Here is a 26,674-nt window from a genome sequence, read left to right on the forward strand (position 1 = left end):
TATTTTCTCTTGTGATTATTTTTTTGATGATTTTTGTTTCTCCTTTTTTTTTTTTTAATTAAAGTAAACACAAATACACATTGAAATCCAGACTGACAAAAACTGCCATTATAAGTAGCATTAAAAAAAAAAAAATTATTCCTTTAGTAGTCTTGGTTAAAACAAGATTGCTTAGTTTTTTTTTTTTTATACATGTATATATTTAGTATCTTTCTTATCATGGCCCTCACCTGTCTTACTCTGGACTTCAGGATTTCTTCACTAACAGTACTTTTACCTTCTGTGCCACTTACACTGACAACTCTGGGGGGACTGGGAGAGCCTGCAACTGGAAATGAAAAACAAGGCAGCAAAGCTGTCAAATGTACAGACAAAAACAGAAAATAAAGATGCAAAATAGGTCATTTTGTCAATTTTGATGCAATAATAAATAATGCTTATAATAGCACTGTCAGTCAACACTGAATTTTAATCATGCACAACAGGTAAAATGGTCAATAACATGAGCGGACCCACAGATATTTTCTGACAGTATTCCAAAGTATCTATTTTGATCCATCCTCCATTTTGATGGTCTTCCAACAGAAGAAAAAATAGATACCAGGCAATATAAACTTAATAACCTGCATGACTGTCTTCCGGAAGTCCCAGAAGATGGTCTCAATCTACCCTTTCAATAAGATTACAGTTTCAGGACCATGAGAGTTCAAATTCACATGATGTAAGTCTCAATATTTGAAAAATGATGACAGTGCATAAAATAATATTACATAAGTAACATAATGTTTAAAGACATAAAAAACAATACAACTGCTTATGTGGAAAAACAGAAATGTCAGAGTCTCAGGCGGATGAGAGTTTAAAGTCACAAATGCAAGTGTTTGAGAAAAAATTATAAAGGAAAACAACAAAACTAGAAAAGCACTCCGAGAGTGCAGACCTCTGCCAAGGTAGCAATTGTTGATTATTATTGATTTTTGTCCTCTTTGGCCCACTTCTGACAGTTCCTGAAAATTTCAGCAAAATCGGTCCATAACTTTTTGAGTTATGTTGATGACAAACAGGGGTGAAAATATAACCTCCTTGGCAGAGGTAAATATAATTCCAATGAAGCTGCTATTCAAACTTTTAATCTTTCAGTTTGATATATATATATATATATATATATATATATATATATATATATATATATATATATATATATATATATATATATATATATATATAACTTATTTGCAATATTAAACAAAATTTACCTGCATAATTATCACTGCTTCCTTATTATTAATCTAGCAGAGAGCTTAACCTATGGGAGTTTACAGGGAAATATCAACAAGTGTGCTTTATGTAATCTCAAATCACAAGTGTGCTTTATGTAGCCTATCAATTAGGCAAATTACTTTATAACTGAAATTAGCGAAGTGATACCCAAGGGAAATTTATAGACTGACCCTCTCAAAGGTCTTTCAGGCCCATAAGTCACAACTTAAGAAGAGCACAAAACAATAATGCACAAAATAGGAGACTACCACTTCTGATGCAATAATACATTATGTTTAAAGATGCATACAAAGTCAATTTTTTGTCACAAAAACCAACCAAATGCCAGGATATAGTTTCAAGTAGTATAACTAAGAGAATTACCAAAAAGCATTGTTTAATTTTACCCGAAAATGATGTTTGAACAGATTTTTCTGCTGGCATTCTAAGCTGTATGTCAATGGGGCAGGAAAGTAGGTCACGGAAGTAGGTTAAATTTACAACCATAAATTTAAAAAGGAGCAGTCTAAAGGTCTTTTTTGGCTGATCGAGTGATCTATTCAGTTTATCCCTTGGCTTGTCAAATTTATTTGAGTCATATAAGATTCTAGTAGAAGTGGTTTACATGTGTTACTCGGAATCCACACTCCACCGATGCTCGGTTCGTATGTACCTTTAACTGCACAGTCAACATCAAATTTTAATTTTGCACAACAGGTAACACCGATGAGAGTAAAAGCATAAGGCTTCAGGCCCATCAGAGTTCAAGTTTATACTTAGAAAGTGCCAGAATGAGAAAAATGAAATTTCACACAAAATTGCATTAAATTCAATAATAAATGATAACCCAATTGACCTGGCTTTCTAATTTGAACTGCATGCCAATCCTAAAAATCATACTCTTAAGTTAAATATAATAATAAATAACACAGTTTTCTTTTCATAATGTTTGCAGTAGCAGTGCAAAAAGATTATTGTCAATTTTGATGTAACATTACATAATAAATTATAGAATAATTATCACCAATTTTTGATTATTGACTATAAATAGCATGAACATGTAGAAAATTTGATTACCATCCGGCTTCATGTCCATGGGAGCTCCGAGTCCCACAATGAATATGCCAAAAAGATAATGAATATTTCACTAAAATGAATAACTTCCAGAAAAAGAAGCCCATTAGACTGCTTTTCCAACTTGGGCTGCATTTTAGTCCTGTGTTTCTTTTTTGAAAGTTTGACAATCATAACGAACACGATTTTCCCATCATGGTCATCATGGCAGATGTGGATGATTGAATCTGACAAACTGCAATGATATGAGTTTATTTCCGTTTTGGACACTTGATTACACAATACATGATAACAAGTTTACCATCATTTTTACATAATCAACTAACAATGTTGTAAAGATGCAGGAAATATCAAACACACACTTTTACGTATCTTATTAGTTCAATAATGAGACTGTTAACATGCCTAAGAATTGAATCTGAGGAAATTTGAAAAAACAGTACAACTTCTAAAATAATGGCCCGATAACACTGATTTTCGAACTCAACCTGCATTTTTGTAAGATTGACCACTCCTGTGAGTATAATGACAATTGGCTAAGCTGTTTTTCTTATATTGTGTTATTAATGTTGCATATATGTTGAAAAAAGTGAAAAAACAGCATAAAAAATTAAAAGAAAATGTAAAATAAAACATAACAAAAAATACCAATAAAGCTGCTATTCAAACTTTTAATCTAGCTGTACAATTACTAACATGATATGAATAACCCTATTGAGTTTGAGAATAATAAGGCACTGTTATTCATCTTTAGCATTAATGTAAGCGTTACACAAATTTTTTTTTTGTAAACTTATTTTCCATATTAAATAACATTTACCTGCATAATAATCATCGATTCCTAATTATGTGACACAGTTAAGAAAGCTAAACCGATGGGACTTTACAATGAAATCTCAATGTGTTTTTATGTAATCTCATTTAATACCCACTTGAAAATTAATTAAGCAAATTATTTTATAACCCTGAAATAACTTGAAAATCAATTAAGCAAATTATTTTATGGCCCTGAATTAACTGCCTACTATCCATATACATTTATTGCACCAAATAGCACTGTACTGCATTGCTTTCAAAACAGAAAACAATTACGATGGTTTTCCAACACAAGCTGCACTTCACTCTTTTCAGTAAGGTTGATTATCATAAGTAACATGGTTTTCCCTTAATCGCTATCCTGGCAGCAGTGTCCAAAATAGGGTTTTCTTTAACTTTCATGCAATATAACATAATACTTAACAGCATAATGACCATCAAATTTTTTATAAAAAAATAAAAGTATCATGGATATTCAGAAAATGTGATATGGAAAGGTCTCCAAGGACATGGAAGTTAGGGTCACACTTTCAAAATGCCAAAATGTTAACAAGAGATAACTGTACTGAAATGATTTTCTTTCCATTTTCAACACCTTTTTTACATAAAACCATCATCAACTAGAGGATCAGAGAGGCGATACCGCCTCCGAATATTGTACCACCAGCTGGAGCAAGCGCATTCGTATAGACCCCCACATACACAAAATAAGGGGTGCAGCCACCAGTCTTGTGCTTGACAAGCTGTAAAAATGCAATCAACAAGAATTTTCAAAATATGCAAAAAATATATATAACTAAAAATGGTGCAATCAAAGTTAAGTTCATTGTAAGGTAGGTCAAAGGTCAATTTCAAGGTCACAGTAAATTGCCAGTATATGACTTCCTATCCAACTTCAATAGTAACTATGGACCTATCTCTGCCAGTTTTGGAGATAAAAGGGAAGCAAAATTTGCAAAGTTCAGTTCATGGTGAAAAGTAGGTCAAAGGTCAATTTCAAGGTCACAGTAAGATTGCCAGTATATGACTTCCTATTCAACTTCAATAGTAACTATGGACCTATCTCTGCCAGTTTTGGAGATAAAAGGGAAGCAAAATTTGCAAAGTTCAGTTCATGGTGAAAAGTAGGTCAAAGGTCAATTTCAAGGTCACATTTAGATTGCCAGTATATGACTTCCTATTCAACTTCAATAGTAACTATGGACCTATCTCTGCCAGTTTTGGAGATAAAAGGGAAGCAAAATTTGCAAAGTTCAGTTCATGGTGAAAAGAAGGTCAAAGGTCAATTTCAAGGACACAGTAAAATTGCCAGTATATGACTTCCTATGCAAGTTCAATAGTAACTATGGACCTATCTCTGCCAGTTTTGGAGATAAAAGGGAAGCAAATTTTGCAAAGTTCAGTTCAAGGTGAAAAGTAGGTCAAAGGTCAATTTCAAGGTCACAGTAAAATTGCCAGTATATGACTTCCTATTCAAGTTCAATAGTAACTATGGACCTATCTCTGCCAGTTTTGGAGATAAAAGGGAAGCAAAATTTGCAAAGTTCAGTTCATGGTGATAAGTAGGTCAAAGGTCAATTTCAAGGTCACAGTAAGATTGCCAGTATAGGACTTCCTATTCAACTTCAATAGTAACTATGGACCTATCTCTGCCAGTTTTGGAGATAAAAGGGAAGCAAAATTTGCAAAGTTCAGTTCATGGTGAAAAGTAGGTCAAAGGTCAATTTCAAGGTCACATTTAGATTGCCAGTATATGACTTCCTATTCAACTTCAATAGTAACTATGGACCTATCTCTGCCAGTTTTGGAGATAAAAGGGAAGCAAAATTTGCAAAGTTCAGTTCATGGTGAAAAGAAGGTCAAAGGTCAATTTCAAGGTCACAGTAAAATTGCCAGTATATGACTTCCTATTCAAGTTCAATAGTAACTATGGACCTATCTCTGCCAGTTTTGGAGATAAAAGGGAAGCAAAATTTGCAAAGTTCAGTTCATGGTGATAAGTAGGTCAAAGGTCAATTTCAAGGTCACAGTAAGATTGCCAGTATATGACTTCCTATTCAACTTCAATAGTAACTATGGACCTATCTCTGCCAGTTTTGGAGATAAAAGGGAAGCAAAATTTGCAAAGTTCAGTTCATGGTGAAAAGTAGGTCAAAGGTCAATGTCAAGGTCACAGTAAGATTGCCAGTATATGACTTCCTATTCAACTTCAATAGTAACTATGGACCTATCTCTGCCAGTTTTGGAGATATAAGGGACTAAATGTTATAATTTTGGAGTTACCATAATGTGCCATAAATTTCCTACAGAAAAAATTAATTAAAATAAAGAAAAGGTCATTTTGGTCAAAGTTCTTGAAATGGGAGGTTCTCTGAAGTTGCAGAAGTTTAAATTTGATAAAATAATGTCATTTTTGACCACAAGTTGTCTGCTTTGCCAAGCATTATGTTTTATTTTTCCGGAGTTCAAAATTTATTATCCATTACCGTACTGCACATTTTTACGGAAGCCGACTGGTGCCATATGTTGAAAAAAAAAATTATCTCGAAATTTCGAGATAGCATTTTTTTTGTTCAAATTTCAAAATACTATCTCGAAATTTCGAGATAAATTTTTTTGCTCAAATATCAAAATGCTATCTCGAAATTTCGAGATAATTTTTTTTTTGTTCAAATTTCAAAATGCTATCTCGAAATTTCGAGATAAAAATTTTTTTTGTTCAAATTTCAAAATAGTATCTCGAAATTTCGAGATAATTTTTTTTTCTACATATGGCACCAGTCGGCTTCCGTACATTTTCCTTTCACCACCAATATGTACTTTCTGATACAGCGTAACTCGAAAACCGTATGGAATACAAAAAAACCGAGACCACCTCCAGTGTTGGGCTTTACATGCTCTACAAAATGCAAAAAAGAATGGGTCTCTAGCATTAACGGTTCCCGAATTAGAGACAGTTTTCAGTTTCGGTATCTTATGGCCGCTACTCCTGTGAAAATGCACCGATTGACCCCAAATTCACGGAGATGAAAGATGACCTGAAGGGTAACACTTTCCAATAATATTATTGGTTAAGTCAGTGTGGCGTCTGAATAACAGGGCAAAAAAATTTTTTTTCGTAAAAAATTTCATTTTTTTGAAAATTTTGACCCATTTGACCTTGAAGTAAAGGTCAAAGGTCAAATCCGAGGGTATATTTGAAATCTACACATATGACTTTTGGAAAGCCGTCTATAGAAATTTTTCCCGTAACTCCTTCTGTAGGGTAGATAATTAGCATTTAATTTTGCCATTTTTAGACAAGGGTGCATTGCAATGAGTGCCACACCCAGACCCCAATACCGACAAAGCCCAAATTTTACGTGGAACGAGTTGAGATTATAGGTGACCTAAATCCATGAGATGGGTACGGGGGCCCTTACCGTCTAGGAGGAGAAGCGGTAACGGTAACATGGCGGCGGAGCCGGCGGAACGGACCGGACGGGACCGAAACCATGTGTACCGCCAGCGCTAACGCTGGTGGTAAATTTTTTTGTTCAAATTTCAAAATAGTATCTCGAAATTTCGAGATAATTTTTTTTTCTACATATGGCACCAGTGGGCTTCCGTACATTTTCCTTTCACCACCAATATGTACTTTTTGATACAGCGTAACTCGAAAACCGTATGGAATACAAAAAAACCGAGACCACCTCCAGTGTTGGGCTTTACATGCTCTACAAAATGCAAAAAAGAATGGGTCTCTAGCATTAACGGTTCCCGAATTAGAGACAGTTTTCAGTTTCGGTATCTTATGGCCGCTACTCCTGTGAAAATGCACCGATTGACCCCAAATTCACGGAGATGAAAGATGACCTGAAGGGTAACACTTTCCAATAATATTATTGGTTAAGTCTGTGTGGTGTCTGAATAACAGGGCAAAAAATTTTTTTTTCGTAAAAAATTTCATTTTTTTGAAAATTTTGGCCCATTTGACCTTGAAGTAAAGGTCAAAGGTCAAATCCGAGGGTATATTTGAAATCTACACATATGACTTTTGGAAAGCCGTCTGTAGAAATTTTTCCCGTAACTCCTTCCGTAGGGTAGATAATTAGCATTTAATTTTGCCATTTTTGGACAAGGGTGCATTGCAATGAGTGCCACACCCAGACCCCAATACCGACAAAGCCCAAATTTTACGTGGAACGAGTTGAGATTATAGGTGACCTAAATCCATGAGATGGGTATGGGGGGCCTTACCGTCTAGGAGGAGAAGCGGTAACGGTAGCCGTCCGGCGGAGCCGGCGGAGCCGGCGGAGCCGGCGGAGCCGGCGGAACGATCCGGACGAGACCGAAACCATGTGTACCGCCAGCGCTAACGCTGGTGGTACAATTAACTGTCATTTTTAAATGATCAACTAGGAAAATTGTTGACATAGGAAAAATATCAATAGAACAATTTATAATGTCCAATTAGCTCCATTTGGAGATTCTGAACATAGTGAATGATTGAATCTGACGAACTGCAATGATGAGTTCCTTTCCATTTTTGATACTTTATTACACAATGCAGGATAATAGGTTTACCGTCATTTTTATATAATCAACTAACAATATTGTTAAGAAGCAGAAAATGTTAAAACAACACTTTAACATATCCAATTAGTACCGTTATGAGACTGTTAACATGCTTAAGAATTAAATCTGAAGAAAAACCACTTATATACAAAAAGGCTAATAACTTCATCAAAACTTAACGGATCAAGCTTATTTTCAAACTTGATCTGTATACTGGTCAGATTGATCACTCCTGTGAGTTGCAAGACAAAAGGCTGATTGGTTTTCCTTAAAATGCGTTATCAGTGTTGCATGTATGCTGAATAAAGGGAAAAAAACAGCATTACTTTTGTAAAAATAGTCCAATCATGCCAATTTTCAAACTTGACCTGCGTATAATAAATATTCACCAGTTCTGTAAATTTCAATCCAAGGAAAGGAAAAACATTTTTACACTTATCATGTTATCGGTGTTATAAAAGTGCTGAAAAAATTGAAAAAAAAAAACAAAAACAGGATAACTTTCATAAAAATTGCCCGATCTTGCTGATTTTCAAACTTGACCTGCATATTATGAATATTCATTAGTTCTGTAAGTTTCAAGCCAAATGAAAAAACAGTTTTCCACTTATTGTGTTATCAGTGCTGCATATATGCTGAAAAAAGTGAAAAAACAGCATAAATTCCCTAACAATAATCGAATCATGCTGATTTTCGAACTTGACTTGCGTATTATGAATATTGATCAGTTCTACAAGTTTCAAGCCAAAAGGTAAATTGGTTTTCCACTTATGGTGTTATCATGCGGCATATATGCTGAAAAATAGTGAAAAAACAGCATAAATTCCCTAAAAATGACCCAATCATGCTGATTTTCGAACTTGACCTGTGTATTATGAATATTAATCAGTTTTGTAAGTTTCAAGCCAAAAGGTAGGATGGTTTTCCACTTATCGTGTTATCGGGGTTGCATATATGCTGAAAAAAGTGAAAAAACAGCATAAATTCACTAAAAATGACCCGATCATGCTGATTTTCGAACTTGACCTGCGTATTATGAATATTCATCAGTTCTGTAACTTTCAAGCCAAAAGGTAAAATGGTTTTTCACTTATCGTGTTATCGGTGCTGCATATATGCTGAAAAAAGTGAAAAAACAGCATAAATTCCCTAAAAATGACCCGATCATGCTGATTTTCGAACTTGACCTGCGTATTATGAATATTCATCAGTTCTGTAACTTTCAAGCCAAAAGGTAAAATGGTTTTTCACTTATCGTGTTATCGGTGCTGCATATATGCTGAAAAAAGTGAAAAAACAGCATAAATTCCCTAAAAGTGACCCGATCATGCTGATTTTCGAACTTGACCTGCGTATTATGAATATTCATCAGTTCTGTAAGTTTCATACCAAAAGAAAAAACAGTTTTCCATTTATCGTGTTATCGGTAAAAGTGCACGGCGACGGCGGCGACGACGGCGACAGCGACGACGGCGACGACAGACGCAGATGATGGCTATATGTACAGACACATCTGTGTCTGTACATAAAAAAAAGCAAAACATTTAAATGGCTACTGAATGCCTCCCCCCTCTCCCCTTCCCCCCAAAAATTACATTGTTGGAGGTTTTAAACTGGATAAGATGCAATATCAATTATATGTATATAATATATATTTCATATTTAAAAGTTTAGAACTATAACATCTACAACTCTATTTTCAACAAAGGTTTTTTTGTTGCACACCTAATATTTTTTCTAAGTCTGTGTTCATATTGTAAGTTATGCCAGGATATTCAGCTTAGTACATTGACTCTGCGCCTTAGGAAGAATCCCCTCTAAGATAGATCGGTCAAGCTAGATTGATAAAGTTTAAAGGGATAATAACTCTTCGTATGAGGTTTATATTTCACAATAAAAACATTGTGAATAACTCATAGAAATAAATATTCTGTTTTACAACAAAAACAGCAGTTACAGCTATTATTCTGATATCTGAGCTTGTCTTTAAACCACTCGACCTCCATTGATGGCTATACTCTGTTAAAATCTCTTAAGAGATTTTAACAAAACACCAAACTTTTTAGAAAAAAAACCAGGGACTAACTTTGAATGTAAAAATGGATTCATTAACATTGGTAAGCATGGGAAAATTGTTGTTTACTCCGTGAAAATCCATTTTTTGGCCAAAACGAAAAGTTATTATCCCTTTAATCTGAACACAGCCTTATCTTTCAACATTTAGCAGACACTATTACCAACACAGCTTCTGTTAGGTCCCAATCTTCACTTTACTGAGACAATGCTCAGAAAACAACTCACCTTTTATGCCTAGAGCATGGCAAGCATTCATTGCAGCAGCTTGTTCTGCCTCCTTCATACTCTTGTACCCATCTGAGGGGGGAGATATTACAAAGAAAGTAAAAATCTGTCTTTTTTATCAAGTAAATTTAACTCCCATTACTATTTATTACATTACATTACATTGCCTTCAGCACTGGAACATCTTTATCATTTATCAAATTCAACATTATCAGGGGTGGATCCAGAGATATTTTCTGACAGGCTTCCAAATTATCTTCATTGATCCACCAATTTTTGACCGTCTTCCGACAAAAAAATTACATACCCATCAATGTAAACTCGAAAATCTGACTGTCTTCCGGAAGACCCACAAGACAGCCTAAATCCGCCCCTGATTATGAGAAGCAAGTCAATTATATCAGTTACTAACAACTCTGGTTGAACTTTGGGTCACAATCTTCAACAGACTGTCAGCCATTATTATTGGAACATGCCAAGGGGCGCAGTAGTCACAAGACATCTTTATCCGAAAAAAGTTTACCAATTGTTATTTTTATTCTAAATAACCAATTATACAGAGGAAAAGACCATTTTATTTTAAGTATTTAAATGAAGCAAAAAGGATATCAAAAATAAAAACTATTAAATACTTCTTAAGTTTGTAAATTAATACATAAATTGTACAGAATAATGAATTTTAAAGAATGAAATATGAATGTTTGACCTACCCTCACTCCCATAAACCACACCTTCCAAACACAGTGAGCTGACAAACCCAACTTTGGTTGAATCAGTTTTGTTGTAGTAAACAGACTTCTTGGTTTTGGCAGCATATTCATAGAGAGCACTTTTGTAATTAACGAATACTGCAACGAAAAATTTTAAACAAGGCAGCAAAGCTGTCAAATGTACAGACAAAGAACAGAAAATAAAGATGCAAATAAGTGAAAAATTAAATTTTCACAAAAAACTGTAAAATTGCCAGAAAAATTTACCAAACAGACTGCGTTGCCTATTGAAGCTGTATGTTAGACCCTTGTTTCTTTCCTGTAAGTTTGAGAACAGTAAGTGACATGATTTCCCTTAAATGGTCATCATAGGAGCAGTGCCCAAAATAGGGGTTTCTTCAAATTTTGATGCAACATTACATAATGTTTAACAGCATAATGACAATCAAATGTTATTAATAAAATATTAGTAACATGGACATTCAGAAAATGTGACAAGCAAAAGTCTTCAAGATCATGGAACTTTAAAGTCACACCTTGAAAATGCCAATATGTGAAAAATTAAATTTTCACAAAAAACTGTTTAACTGCAAAAAAAAAAAAAAAAAAAAAAAACAGACTGCATTGCCTACTGAAGCTGTATTTTAGTCCCATGTTTCTATCCTGTAAGTTTGAAAACAGTAAGTGACATGATTTTCCTTAAATGGTCATCATGGAAGCAGTGCCCAAAATGGGGGTTTCTTCAAATTTTGATGCAATATTACATAATGTTTAACAGCTTAATGACCATCAATTTTTAATTATAAAATATTTGTATCACAGATATTCAGAAAATGTGACTAGCAAAGGTCTTCAGGCCCATGGAACTTCAAAGTCACGCCTTGATAATGCCAAAATGTAAACAAGACAGCACTGCTCTGAAATGGGTTTATTTCCATTTTTAACACTTTTTTAACATAAAACAAAATAAACATTTTACTGCCATTTTTATATGTCCAACTAAGAAAATTGATGAGATGGGAAAAGTATCAATAGAACAGTGTTAAATGTCCAATTTCCTCCATTCTGAGATTCTGAACATAGTGGATGATTGAATCTGACAAACTGCAATGATATGAGTTTATTTCCATTTTTGACATTTTATTACACAATACATGATAACAAGTTTACCATGTTTTTTACATAATCAACTAACAATGTTGTAAAGATGCAGGAAATATCAAACAAACACTTTTAGGCATCTTATTAGTTAAATAATGAGACTGTTAACATGCCTAATAATTGAATCTGAGGAAATGTGAAAAAACAGTATAACTTCTTAAGTAATGGCCCGATTATGCTTATTTTCGAACTCAACCTGCGTTTTAGTAAGATTGACCACTCCTGTGAGTATAATTACAATTGGCCAATCCGTTTTTCTTATATTGTGTTATCAGTGTTTCATTTATATTGAAAATAGTGAAAAAACAGCATAAATTACCTAAAAGTGACCTGATCATGATGATTTTCGAACTTGACCTGCGTATTATGAATATTCATCAGTTCTGTAAGTTTCAAGTCAAAAGGTAAAATGGTTTTCCACTTATCGTGTTATCGGTGCTGCATATATGCTGAAAAAAGTGAAAAAACAGAATAAATTCCCTAAAAGTGACCCGATCATGCTGATTTTCGAACTTGACCTGCGTATTATGAATATTCATCAGTTCTGTAAGTTTCAAATCAAAAGGTAAAATGGTTTTCCACTTATCGTGTTATCGGTGCTGCATACATGCTGAAAAAAGTGAAAAAACAGCATAAATTACCTAAAAGTGACCCGATCATGCTGATTTTCGAACTTGACCTGCATATTATGAATATTCATCAGTTTTGTAAGTTTCAAGTCAAAAGGTAAAATGGTTTTCCACTTATCGTGTTATCGGTGCTGCATATATGCTGAAAAAAGTGAAAAAACAGCATAAATTCCCTAAAAGTGACCCGATCATGCTGATTTTCGAACTTGACCTGCGTATTATGAATATTCATCAGTTCTGCAAGTTTCAAGTCAAAAGGTAAAATGGTTTTCCACTTATCGTGTTATCGGTAAAAGTGCACGGCGACGGCGACGGCGACGACGGCGACAGCGACGACGGCGACGGCGACGACAGACGCAGATGATGGCTATATGTACAGACACATCTGTGTCTGTACATAATAAAAAGCCATAAAATCTGTCCATAACAGTGACATGCTATCAGAAATTGTGCTCTCTTGTACTAGTCAAGGCAAAGAAAAACCTTGAAAAAAAAAAAAAAAAACCTGTCCACAATGACTGACACATCATGCTGGCTGTGCTAAAAATGATAAAATCTACAATGATAAAGAAAATAAAATTGCTAAAAAATAAGTGTAATAAATATTGCCACATTGCAAAGGGTCAAAACTTGCAGATTTAGTGTTCCCTCTAAACACCAACCACCATCATACATTACTTAAAGTGATAATAACTCTTCGTATGAGATGTATATTTCACAATAAAAACCTTGTGAACTAGAGGATCAGAGAGGCGATACCGCCTCCGAATATTGTACCACCAGCTGGAGCAAGCGCATTCGTATAGACCCCCACATACACAAAATAAGGGACACAGCCACCAGTTTTGTGCTTGACAAGCTGTAAAAATGCAATCAACAAGAATTTTTAAACTATTGCAAAAAACATATATGGTACAATCAAATTTAAGTTCTTCGTAAGGTAGGTCAAGGGTCAATTTCAAGGTCACAGTAAATTGCCAGTATATGACTTCATATTCAAGTTCAAGAATATCTATGAACCTATCTCTGTCAGGTTTGAAGTTAAAAGAGAAAAAAAGTTCAGTTCATGATAAAAAGTAGGTCAAAGGTCAATTTCAAGGTCACACTTATATTGCCAGTATAGGACTTCCTATTCAAGTTTAATAATAACTATGGACCTATCTCTGTCAGTTTTGGAGATAAAACGGAAGCAAAATTTGCAAAATTCAGTTCATGGTGAAAAGTAGGTCAAAGGTCAATTTCAAGGTCACATTTAGATTGCCAGTATATGACTTTCTATTCAAGTTCAATAGTAACGATGGACCTATCTCTGCCAGTTTTGGAGATAAAAGGAAAGCAAAATTTGCAAAGTTCAGTTCATGGTGAAAAGTAGGTCAAAGGTCAATATTAAGGTCACATTTATATTGCCAGTATATGACTTCCTATTCAAGTTCAATAGTAACTATGGACCTATCTCTGCTATTTTGGAGATATAAGGGACTAAATGTTATTATTTTGGAGTTACCATAATGTGCCTTAAATTTCGTACAGAAAAAATTAATTAAAATAAAGAAAATGTCATTTTGGTCAAAATTCTTGAAATAGGAGGTGCTCTGAAGTTTCAGAAGTTCAAGTTTGATGAAATAATGTCATTTTTGAACACAAGTTGTCTGCTTTCCCAAGCCTTATGTTTTATTTTTCCAGAGTTCAAAATTTATTATCCATTACCGTACTGCACATTTTGCTTTTACCACCAATATGTACTTTTTGATACAGCGTAACTCGAAAACCGTATGGAATACAAAAAAACCGAGACCACCTCCAGTATTGGGCTTTACATGCAAAGTTCAGTTCATGGTGAAAAGTAGGTCAAAGGTCAATTTTAAGGTCACATTTATATTGCCAGTATATGACTTCCTATTCAAGTTCAATAGTAACTATGGACCTATCTCTGCCAGTTTTGGAGATAAAAGGGAAGCAAAATTTGCAAAGTTAAGTTCATGGTGAAAAGTAGGTCAAAGGTCAATTTTAAGGTCACATTTAGATTGCCAGTATATGACTTCCTATTCAAGTTCAATAGTAACTATGGACCTATCTCTGCCAGTTTTGGAGATAAAAGGGAAGCAAAATTTGCAAAGTTCAGTTCATCGTGAAAAGTAGGTCAAAGGTCAATTTTAAGGTCACATTTAGATTGCCAGTATATGACTTCCTATTCAATTTCAATAGTAACTATGGACCTATCTCTGCCAGTTTTGGAGATAAAAGGGAAGCAAAATTTGCAAAGTTCAGTTCATGGTGAAAAGTAGGTCAAAGGTCAATTTTAAGGTCACATTTAGATTGCCAGTATATGACTTCCTATTCAAGTTCAATAGTAACTATGAACCTATCTCTGCCAGTTTTGGAGATATAAGGGACTAAATGTTATAATTTTGGAATTACCATAATGTGCCTTAAATTTCGTACAGAAAAAATTAATTAAAATAAAGAAAATGTCATTTTGGTCAAAATTCTTGAAATAGGAGGTGCTCTGAAGTTTCAGAAGTTCAAGTTTGATGAAATAATGTCATTTTTGAACACAAGTTGTCTGCTTTGCCAAGCCTTATGTTTTATTTTTCCAGAGTTCAAAATTTATTATCCATTACCGTACTGCACATTTTGCTTTTACCACCAATATGTACTTTTTGATACAGCGTAACTCGAAAACCGTATGGAATACAAAAAAACCGAGACCACCTCCAGTACTGGGCTTTACATGCAAAGTTCAGTTCATGGTGAAAAGTAGGTCAAAGGTCAATTTTAAGGTCACATTTAGATTGCCAGTATATGACTTCCTATTCAAGTTCAATAGTAACTATGGACCTATCTCTGCCAGTTTTGGAGATAAAAGGGAAGCAAAATTTGCAAAGTTCAGTTCATGGTGAAAAGTAGGTCAAAGGTCAATTTTAAGGTCACATTTAGATTGCCAGTATATGACTTCCTATTCAAGTTCAATAGTAACTATGGACCTATCTCTGCCAGTTTTGGAGATATAAGGGACTAAATGTTATAATTTTGGAGTTACCATAATGTGCCTTAAATTTCGTACAGAAAAAATTAATTAAAATAAAGAAAATGTCATTTTGGTCAAAATTCTTGAAATAGGAGGTGCTCTGAAGTTTCAGAAGTTCAAGTTTGATGAAATAATGTCATTTTTGAACACAAGTTGTCTGCTTTGCCAAGCCTTATGTTTTATTTTTCCAGAGTTCAAAATTTATTATCCATTACCGTACTGCACATTTTGCTTTTACCACCAATATGTACTTTTTGATACAGCGTAACTCGAAAACCGTATGGAATACAAAAAAACCCGAGACCACCTCCAGTATTGGGCTTTACATGCAAAGTTCAGTTCATGGTGAAAAGTAGGTCAAAGGTCAATTTTAAGGTCACATTTAATTGCCAGTATATGACTTCCTATTCAAGTTCAGTAGTAACTATGGACCTATCTCTGCCAGTTTTGGAGATAAAAGGGAAGCAAAATTTGCAAAGTTCAGTTCATGGTGAAAAGTAGGTCAAAGGTCAATTTTAAGGTCACATTTAGATTGCCAGTATATGACTTCCTATTCAAGTTCAATAGTAACTACAGACCTATCTCAGCCAGTTTTGGAGATAAAAGGAAAGCAAAATTTGCAAAGTTCAGTTCATGGTGAAAAGTAGGTCAAAGGTCAATTTTAAGGTCACATTTAGATTGCCAGTATATGACTTCCTATTCAAGTTCAATAGTAACTATGGACCTATCAGTTCATGGTGAAAAGTAGGTCAAAGGTCAATTTTAAGGTCACATTTAGATTGCCAGTCAGTATATGACTTCCTATTCAAGTTCAATAGTAACTATGGACCTATCTCTGCCAGTTTTGGAGATAAAAGGGAAGCAAAATTTGCAAAGTTCAGTTCATGGTGAAAAGTAAGTCAAAGGTCAATTTTAAGGTCACATTTAGATTGCCAGTATATGACTTCCTATTCAAGTTCAATAGTAACTATGGACCTATCTCTGCCAGTTTTGGAGATATAAGGGACTAAATGTTATAATTTTGGAGTTACCATAATGTGCCTTAAATTTCGTACAGAAAAAATTAATTAAAATAAAGAAAATGTCATTTTGGTCAAAATTCTTGAAATAGGAGGTGCTCTGAAGTTTCAGAAGTTCAAGTTTGATGAAATAATGTCATTTTTGAACACATTGTCTGCTTTGCCAAGCCTTATGTTTTATTTTTCCAGAGTTCAAAATTTATTATCCATTACCGTACTGCACATTTTGCTTTTACCACCAATATGTACTTTTTGATACAGCGTAACTCGAAAACCGTATGGAATACAAAAAAACCCGAGACCACCTCCAGTATTGGGCTTTACATGCAAAGTTCAGTTCATGGTGAAAAGTAGGTCAAAGGTCAATTTTAAGGTCACATTTAATTGCCAGTATATGACTTCCTATTCAAGTTCAGTAGTAACTATGGACCTATCTCTGCCAGTTTTGGAGATAAAAGGGAAGCAAAATTTGCAAAGTTCAGTTCATGGTGAAAAGTAGGTCAAAGGTCAATTTTAAGGTCACATTTAGATTGCCAGTATATGACTTCCTATTCAAGTTCAATAGTAACTATGGACCTATCTCTGCCAGTTTTGGAGATATAAGGGACTAAATGTTATAATTTTGGAGTTACCATAATGTGCCTTAAATTTCGTACAGAAAAAATTAATTAAAATAAAGAAAATGTCATTTTGGTCAAAATTCTTGAAATAGGAGGTGCTCTGAAGTTTCAGAAGTTCAAGTTTGATGAAATAATGTCATTTTTGAACACAAGTTGTCTGCTTTGCCAAGCCTTATGTTTTATTTTTCCAGAGTTCAAAATTTATTATCCATTACCGTACTGCACATTTTGCTTTTACCACCAATATGTACTTTTTGATACAGCGTAACTCGAAAACCGTATGGAATACAAAAAAACCCGAGACCACCTCCAGTATTGGGCTTTACATGCAAAGTTCAGTTCATGGTGAAAAGTAGGTCAAAGGTCAATTTTAAGGTCACATTTAATTGCCAGTATATGACTTCCTATTCAAGTTCAGTAGTAACTATGGACCTATCTCTGCCAGTTTTGGAGATAAAAGGGAAGCAAAATTTGCAAAGTTCAGTTCATGGTGAAAAGTAGGTCAAAGGTCAATTTTAAGGTCACATTTAGATTGCCAGTATATGACTTCCTATTCAAGTTCAATAGTAACTATGGACCTATCTCTGCCAGTTTTGGAGATAAAACGGAAGCAAATTTTGCAAAGTTCAGTTTATGGTGAAAAGTAGGTCAAAGGTCAATTTTAAGGTCACATTTAGATTGCCAGTATATGACTTCCTATTCAAGTTCAATAGTAACTACAGACCTATCTCAGCCAGTTTTGGAGATAAAAGGAAAGCAAAATTTGCAAAGTTCAGTTCATGGTGAAAAGTAGGTCAAAGGTCAATTTTAAGGTCACATTTAGATTGCCAGTATATGACTTCCTATTCAAGTTCAATAGTAACTATGGACCTATCAGTTCATGGTGAAAAGTAGGTCAAAGGTCAATTTTAAGGTCACATTTAGATTGCCAGTATATGACTTCCTATTCAAGTTCAATAGTAACTATGGACCTATCTCTGCCAGTTTTGGAGATAAAAGGGAAGCAAAATTTGCAAAGTTCAGTTCATGGTGAAAAGTAAGTCAAAGGTCAATTTTAAGGTCACATTTAGATTGCCAGTATATGTCTTCCTATTCAAGTTCAATAGTAACTATGGACCTATCTCTGCCAGTTTTGGAGATAAAAGGGAAGCAAAATTTGCAAAGTTCAGTTTATGGTGAAAAGGTTGTCAAAGGTCAATTTTAAGGTCACATTTATATTGCCAGTATATGACTTCCTATTCAAGTTCAATAGTAACTATGGACCTATCTCTGCCAGTTTTGGAGATAAAAGGGAAGCAAAATTTGCAAAGTTCAGTTCATGGTGAAAAGTAGGTCAAAGGTCAATTTTAAGGTCACATTTAGATTGCCAGTATATGACTTCCTATTCAATTTCAATAGTAACTATGGACCTATCTCTGCCAGTTTTGGAGATAAAAGGGAAGCAAAATTTGCAAAGTTCAGTTCATGGTGAAAAGTAGGTCAAAGGTCAATTTTAAGGTCACATTTATATTGCCAGTATATGACTTCCTATTCAAGTTCAATAGTAACTATGAACCTATCTCTGCCAGTTTTGGAGATATAAGGGACTAAATGTTATAATTTTGGAGTTACCATAATGTGCCTTAAATTTTGTACAGAAAAAATTAATTAAAATAAAGAAAATGTCATTTTGGTCAAAATTCTTGAAATAGGAGGTGCTCTGAAGTTTCAGAAGTTCAAGTTTGATGAAATAATGTCATTTTTGAACATAAGTTGTCTGCTTTGCCAAGCCTTATGTTTTATTTTTCCAGAGTTCAAAATTTATTATCCATTACCGTACTGCACATTTTGCTTTTACCACCAATATGTACTTTTTGATACAGCGTAACTCGAAAACCGTATGGAATACAAAAAAACCCGAGACCACCTCCAGTATTAGGCTTTACATGCAAAGTTCAGTTCATGGTGAAAAGTAGGTCAAAGGTCAATTTTAAGGTCACATTTAGATTGCCAGTATATGACTTCCTATTCAAGTTCAATAGTAACTATGGACCTATCTCTGCCAGTTTTGGAGATAAAAGGGAAGCAAAATTTGCAAAGTTCAGTTCAAGGTGAAAAGTAGGTCAAAGGTCAATTTTAAGGTCACATTTAGATTGCCAGTATATGACTTCCTATTCAAGTTCAATAGTAACTATGGACCTATCTCTGCCAGTTTTGGAGATATAAGGGACTAAATGTTATAATTTTGGAGTTACCATAATGTGCCTTAAATTTCGTACAGAAAAAATTAATTAAAATAAAGAAAATGTCATTTTGGTCAAAATTCTTGAAATAGGAGGTGCTCTGAAGTTTCAGAAGTTCAAGTTTGATGAAATAATGTCATTTTTGAACACATTGTCTGCTTTGCCAAGCCTTATGTTTTATTTTTCCAGAGTTCAAAATTTATTATCCATTACCGTACTGCACATTTTGCTTTTACCACCAATATGTACTTTTTGATACAGCGTAACTCGAAAACCGTATGGAATACAAAAAAACCCGAGACCACCTCCAGTATTGGGCTTTACATGCAAAGTTCAGTTCATGGTGAAAAGTAGGTCAAAGGTCAATTTTAAGGTCACATTTAATTGCCAGTATATGACTTCCTATTCAAGTTCAGTAGTAACTATGGACCTATCTCTGCCAGTTTTGGAGATAAAAGGGAAGCAAAATTTGCAAAGTTCAGTTCATGGTGAAAAGTAGGTCAAAGGTCAATTTTAAGGTCACATTTAGATTGCCAGTATATGACTTCCTATTCAAGTTCAATAGTAACTATGGACCTATCTCTGCCAGTTTTGGAGATAAAACGGAAGCAAATTTTGCAAAGTTCAGTTAATGGTGAAAAGTAGGTCAAAGGTCAATTTTAAGGTCACATTTAGATTGCCAGTATATGACTTCCTATTCAAGTTCAATAGTAACTACGGACCTATCTCAGCCAGTTTTGGAGATAAAAGGAAAGCAAAATTTGCAAAGTTCAGTTTATGGTGAAAAGTAGGTCAAAGGTCAATTTTAAGGTCACATATAGATTGCCAGTATATGACTTCCTATTCAAGTTCAATCGTAACTATGGGCCTATCTCTGCCAGTTTTGGAGATAAAAGGGAAGAAAAATTTGCAAAGTTCAGTTCATGGTGAAAAGTAGGTCAAAGGTCAATTTTAAGGTCACATATAGATTGCCAGTATATGACTTCCTATCCAACTTCAATAGTAACTATAGACCTATCTCTGCCAGTTTTGGAGATATAAGGGACTAAATGCTATAATTTTGGAGTTACCATAATGTGCCTTAAATTTCGTACAGAAAAAATTAATTAAAATAAAGAAAATGTCATTTTGGTCAAAATTCTTGAAATAGGAGGTGCTCTGAAGTTTCAGAAGTTCAAATTTGATGAAATTATGTCATTTTTGAACACAAGTTGTCTGCTTTGCCAAGCCTTATGTTTTATTTTTCCAGAGTTCAAAATTTATTATCCATTACCGTACTGCACATTTTGCTTTTACCACCAATATGTACTTTTTGATACAGCGTAACTCGAAAACCGTATGGAATACAAAAAAACCGAGACCACCTCCAGTGTTGGGCTTTACATGCTCTACAAAATGCAAAAAAGAATGGGTCTCTAGCATTAACGGTTCCCGAATTAGAGACAGTTTTCAGTTTCGGTATCTTATGGCCGCTACTCCCGTGAAAATGCACCGATTGACCCCAAATTCATGGAGATGAAAGATGACCTGAAGGGTAACACTTTCCAATAATATTATTGGTTAAGTCTGTGTGGTGTCTGAATAACAGGGCAAAAAAATTTTTTTTCGTAAAAAATTTCATTTTTTTGAAAATTTTGGCCCATTTGACCTTGAAGTAAAGGTCAAAGGTCAAATCCAAGGGTATATTTGAAATCTACACATATGACTTTTGGAAAGCCGTCTATAGAAATTTTTCCCATAACTCCTTCCATAGGGTAGATAATTAGCATTTAATTTTGCCATTTTTAGACAAGGGTGCATTGCAATGAGTGCCACACCCAGACCCCAATACCGACAAAGCCCAAATTTTACGTGGAACGAGTTGAGATTATAGGTGACCTAAATCCATGAGATGGGTATGGGGGGCCTTACCGTCTAGGAGGAGAAGCGGTAACGGTAGCCGTCCGGCGGAGCCGGCGGAGCCGGCGGAACCGGCGGGGCCGGCGGAGCCGGCGGAGCCGGCGGAACGATCCGGACGAGACCGAAACCATGTGTACCGCCAGCGCTAACGCTGGTGGTACAATAACTCATAGAAATATAATATATTCTGTTTTACCACAAAAACAGCAGTTATAGCTATTATTCTGATATCTGAGCTTGTCTTCAGACCACGTGACCTCCATTGATAGCTATACTCTGTTAAATTCTCTTAAGAGATTTTAACAAAAAACCAAACTTTTTAGAAAAAAACCAGGGACTAACTTTGAATGTAAAAATGGATTCATTAACCATTGGTAAGTATGGGAAAATTGTTGTTTACTCCAGGAAAATTCATTTTTTGGCCGAAACGAAGAGTTATTATTGCTTTAAATGCTCAGAATCCATTGGCAAAAGTTAATGATGATGTGGAAGTGGTCATGTAACCATGGAAACAAACAAAGTCCAAGATGGCCACTGTGATGTCCACTCTTTTTCTAAATATCCAAATAAATGATAAAAATATATCAACAACTGAGTATGATATGTATTTCTGTTTTTATTGGGATTAAAAGCACTTGATGGTTAAACATCTATGTAGATTCATTTATCTAATATAATAGCAAATGCAGTGTATGATGTGGGATGAGCTCATGTAATACCTTTATCATTCTTAGTATTGGGCACCGTAACCTTCAGAGAGGAAGACGAGGCACTCTTGGCAGCAGGGACACTGGATGCCATATTGGAAGATGTCTTCTGGAATCTTGGTGGTACCTCAAATGAAGAGGAGGAGTTTCTTGCTGGTGCCATCTGAAATAATGAAATATATCTAGTTTGTTAATTGCAATTTAACAACTAAGAATGAGAAACTTGTCTCCCTTTCTGTCCTGGTGTAATAAATCGAGTAATAAAAATCTAATCATACAAGACAGATAAATAACTATAAGTAAATAACATCTCCATTATGATTACTTTTCACTATTATTTCACTATTATATATATTAATAATACCACAAAGTAATCTTCACAAGAGTTGATGACATAAACAGCGCTATGCATGCATTGTCTCAGGACAGACAAAAAAAAAAAAAAAACATAGTCCAACAGCATTCCAGATCCAACTTTGAATTTCTGGGAAACGTAAAAAAAAAAAAAAAAAAAAATTCTGCATATGATGCTATGAGACAGTTGAACTCCACCTGCTTTGTGTGGTGTGGAATCATGGGAGTTCTGGACAGGGTCATTTTGGGGGGAGAGTATCGCTGGATTTTCGGCCCAAACCTTCCTCCTCCTGTCTTCCTGTACGGACTTGGCACTGGCCGTCTTGACTGAACCTGGAGCCATAAATGAATAAATAAATAAATAAATAAATAAATGGAAATATACAGAATTAAATGACCAAAAAAATAATAAAAAAACTAATGACCAAGATAATTAATAAACAATCATCGTCATATTTACCAACACTACCACCATAATTTATCTTTAAGTGCTTGACTCAAAAATGCTGAAAACTTTTCACAGTGGCCGGACATTTGAACTGGCAGTAATGAAAAATTTGCCGAACTGAATGGATTTTTGTCTGCCCGAAAAATACCCTATTAGTTTGAGACAGATAGTACTGATAAGGTAGCTTACTAGTACTTTGTTTGTGAATGTGATAAGTTTGAAATGGGAGGGAAAAAACGCTTTGGGTTTTATATAATTTTATTAGGGGAGTATGTCAAATGATGACTCTAAATTCAAAAGTGTGGCTCTTAAAACACTTGTCAGTCCTTTAGACCGATCACTAACAGTTTTTTACCGGTCCAGACAAATTTTCCCAGTCATGACCGATCGGACCGACAGTTTCTGCATGTCTGTTGACTGAAATCCTCTACAAAGTCTTCCCTGCATCAGTAGCTGGCACAATAACACATCAGACTAATAGGAAGATTTAGTTCCTTACATTGACCTTAAGGTGTTTCCCTCTATAACCTTTGCCCTTCTTCTTGGACTTGTTGGACCTCTGAGCGCTGACCATGCGCTGAATGTGCGCTGTGGAGTCGTCAGCGACGGCGAAATATGTCAGCTCACCATCTCGGTTACTAGAATAAATGTTTTTTATCACAACTTATGCTTTGAATACAATATGGTGCAAAACTTACTTCTTTGCTTCATTTTCTGCATGTCTTTCAATAGGTGACTAATCTGATCTTTTGTCCACTATAAATGTATTTTCTGTTTTAATCTAAAAATTATATCTTAAATTTTTAACTTATTTTTGGCTAAACTTAAATTGACTCTTGTTTGAATCTTTTAAGATGCATCAACATTTTGTTTTGAAATTATAATGAAATCCTGACCTATCTAATCTTTTCCTCTTCCTTCTCCCTCCCCTATCGATTTCACTTCCCTATTTCATCCCTCCTCAATTTCATCCCTCACCTTTCTTTTCCTATCACATTCACAACAGCAGACTAACTAGTCCTTGGATCAAATATGGCCGACCCTCTTGAATGCATCAGGAAAAAACATATTCAGCATTTATTAGGGGATTGGACGACAAGCTTTTATGAGGGTTGCCATATTAAATCTGCGGACGAGTTAGTCTGCTGTTGTGAATGAGGCCTTACTTACTGTCGAGCACTAACAACATCAGGCAATGTTCTCAGGAACTCCTCGGCAGTACAATATCCAAGCTTCTTGAAGGGCAGGGGGTCCCCTGTGATGCCGCGATATTCCCCAGGGAGTCTGGCAGCGACCACACCTTCTTTACTGCTCTGAAGAACTGCCCTCAGCATGGACTTGACACCATTCAGAATTTTTGCTTTCTCCTCTGGGTCCATTTTGAATATGGACTAGTGTAACTTTTAAGGATGTATATAGATCTTTAGAACACACCCTAGCAGTTGTTGACTTTATAATTTTAGTGTAAAATGTATTGTAAATCTATATTGGTTGCTTAACTCAATTGCAAATTACCGTGAATATAATTAAGACTGCACTACATGCATGGAAATTTTCAATGTTTGTGGGAAGATATAAACTTGGTATATTGCAGCAAAGCAAATTACACATACATGCAATTAACAGTCCTACTGCAGCTGCATGGGCAGTGAATCTGGAAGTTTGGAGAGATCAGGCAAATTCTGCGCTTCTAATATGCACCCTCTGTGAGAAAATAACACGGGAATGCATCATACCTTAAGACATTCGGATTTACCTGTAAACAACTTCAACTTTAAGTGGACACATAAGAGTGACAACCAGTGGCCAAGCACTCTGCGCACGTGAAATAAAATCAGGTCAAACTGGCGAAAAAGGGTCTAAAATAGCATGTAGGCCAAGTTTGCAAAAGGTTTATTTGTGAATGGATAGGCTATACGCTTAATTATACCATACGATTGCGTATTTATGCATTTAGTAGTTTATTTTATTTGACACGTATTTTTATTTGACCCACATAGTAAAAAAATTAATCCAAAAAGAACGCCTTTTGAACCCAGCATGCATTTCGATGCGGAGGCTTCCGGTCAAGACGACGTACAGCTTTCACCTGGTATTTTTTATCGATTGATAGCTAAAATATAGTAAGGTAAAGTGTATTTACATGAATTTATAAGGTTATTTCACAATTATAATGATCTCTCTCTCTCTCTCTCTCTCTCTCTCTCTCTCTCTCTCTCTCTCTCTCTCTCTCTCTCTCTCTCTCTCTCTCTCTCTCTCTCTCTCTCTCTCTCTCTCTCATGGCAATATTCGACGTTCAAAATGCATGTTGCGAATTGGAATGTAAAATTATATGTGCAGAGTCAGACTCAAGGGAAGAAACGATATAATATCTCTTATCTGACCCCATAAGATAGTTATTTGGTACATTATTTATGGATTTTAGATTACATAGTACATTCAAAACTTATCACCATTTAGTAATACAATTTCCACTCAGTGACCTCAACTTACCAGGTTGTATTGATAATATATAACTTATAACAGTGAGGTAACATGAAATAAGTAGTGAGTCAGTCTATACCTACTGAAAAGAACCATACAGTATCAGATGTAAAATCAGGACTATATGGTAAAATGAACCATGGCAGTGTTAGATATGTTCTTCAAAATAACCAAAGTAAGTAGCTGGAGTCCGGAGGCATTGACATTCTTTTTCAGGACGATTATATTTAAGGTGCCATAGAAAGACAAATAATGCAGGGACAGGGGCGTCTCGATAGTCTGAGGCTTCATTGGTCTGAAAAATGGTGACATTATGATTTTTATCGGTTTTTTAATCAAGGGATCATTGGTCTGAGGGTTCTATGGTGAACATTTCAACCAAAGAACTTTTGGATAAGATACGAGTCCATCTCTGGAGGGACATAGAACTAGAATTGAGACGTGACACTGCTTGTCTTGTATACGCCCATTTTTCAAACAGTATTAAACTGCTACTTTATCTTTTCCAGTTCATTTGTTTAATCTCTGCTTAGATTGTGTGTGTATTTTATCAATGTGCTCTGTATTGACAAGTGGAAGCTTGTGTAATGAAGTAACCAAGATATTTGATACAAGCCAAAACCCACAAAACGGTATATATATATATATATATATATATCTACTGTAAATGTCATTAAATGTGTTCAACTTTCACTGTGGCTTTGCACTGTAAATGCTGGTTTGCATGAATTTCTAGGTCTTTGAAGATGCATTGTAAAAGTCTAGTTCTCACATACTCCCCTTTATTACTCTTCTGTGTGGTTTACGATTAATTTAGAAGAATGTGCCTAGCTTGTTTTTGGCTTCTACTAAGATCGACTGTAGATGTTCTCACCTTTCTGGGAAATGGCTAATTGTGGGGACCTTAATTACTGGATATTCAAGGTCTCATGCTTGGGTTAATGAAAAAAATATTAAAAAGAATAAAAAAAGTAAAAGATAAACCCATAATAAGATAAGTATTATTCAAGTAAACAAAGACTGCTGATGAAGGCTGTGTGTACTTTTTCAAAGTGTAAATGTTCATGAGACACTCCAAGCCCATGCTGGACAGAAAGGATTTTTTTTTAGTTCAAGTACATGCTTAAGTAGTGAAAACGGTATAGTAAATGAAAAACAGCTTGAAATTGAAGACTTTGCTCCTGGGGTGCTGTGATGAAAACAATTTTCCCTTCAAGCTAGTACTTGCACTATGGCATTTCCACCTGGGCCCCACTATGTACAGATCATGTCTGAAGTCTAAGATTGGTTACAGAAAAGACTGCTGTGAACTGAATCACTAGTAAGTCAACTAAGTGGCATTTTACAAAGAATGTAAAAAGCTATTTACCTCTTGTCTTTTAACT

At 34.9% G+C, this 26,674-nt stretch overlaps 2 protein-coding genes across 11 annotated transcripts in view; one reads left to right on the forward strand and one right to left on the reverse strand.

Moving 5' to 3' along the window:
• Positions 1-24,691, reverse strand: part of LOC106172146 (tudor domain-containing protein 7) — a 50,130-nt gene extending 25,439 nt beyond the window's left edge. For 3 of the 7 annotated variants that reach the window (XM_086998639.1, XM_086998643.1, XM_086998644.1), the window contains exons 1-7: positions 23,976-24,633; positions 23,305-23,443; positions 22,556-22,690; positions 22,016-22,166; positions 10,719-10,856; positions 10,009-10,080; positions 231-328 (exon numbers count right to left, since the gene is read on the reverse strand). In XM_086998639.1, the coding sequence (XP_086854765.1) occupies positions 231-328; positions 10,009-10,080; positions 10,719-10,856; positions 22,016-22,166; positions 22,556-22,690; positions 23,305-23,443; positions 23,976-24,184 (942 nt within the window). In that variant the 5' untranslated portion in view covers positions 24,185-24,633. Of the gene's footprint in view, positions 1-230; positions 329-10,008; positions 10,081-10,718; positions 10,857-22,015; positions 22,167-22,555; positions 22,691-23,304; positions 23,444-23,975 lie in introns of all 7 variants that reach the window. The other 4 variants (XM_086998640.1, XM_086998641.1, XM_086998642.1 and 1 more) reach the window with 4 other exon arrangements.
• Positions 24,692-24,796: 105 nt separating this feature from the next.
• LOC106164571 (transmembrane and coiled-coil domains protein 1) overlaps positions 24,797-26,674 on the forward strand; it is a 70,195-nt gene continuing 68,317 nt past the window's right edge. The window contains exon 1 of one of the 4 annotated variants that reach the window (XM_086998651.1): positions 24,797-24,933. Coding sequence is in view for 2 of the 4 variants with exons in the window: in XM_086998646.1 (XP_086854772.1) it covers positions 25,422-25,464 (43 nt within the window). In the remaining 2 variants the exon portion in view is untranslated. Of the gene's footprint in view, positions 24,934-25,353; positions 25,465-26,674 lie in introns of those variants that run through there. The other 3 variants (XM_086998652.1, XM_086998646.1, XM_086998645.1) reach the window with 3 other exon arrangements.

This window comes from Lingula anatina, unplaced genomic scaffold, assembly GCF_051362555.1.
Source record: "Lingula anatina isolate TDL-2025a unplaced genomic scaffold, LinAna3.0 unanchor82, whole genome shotgun sequence".
NCBI classification, from domain to species: Eukaryota; Metazoa; Brachiopoda; class Lingulata; order Lingulida; family Lingulidae; genus Lingula; species Lingula anatina.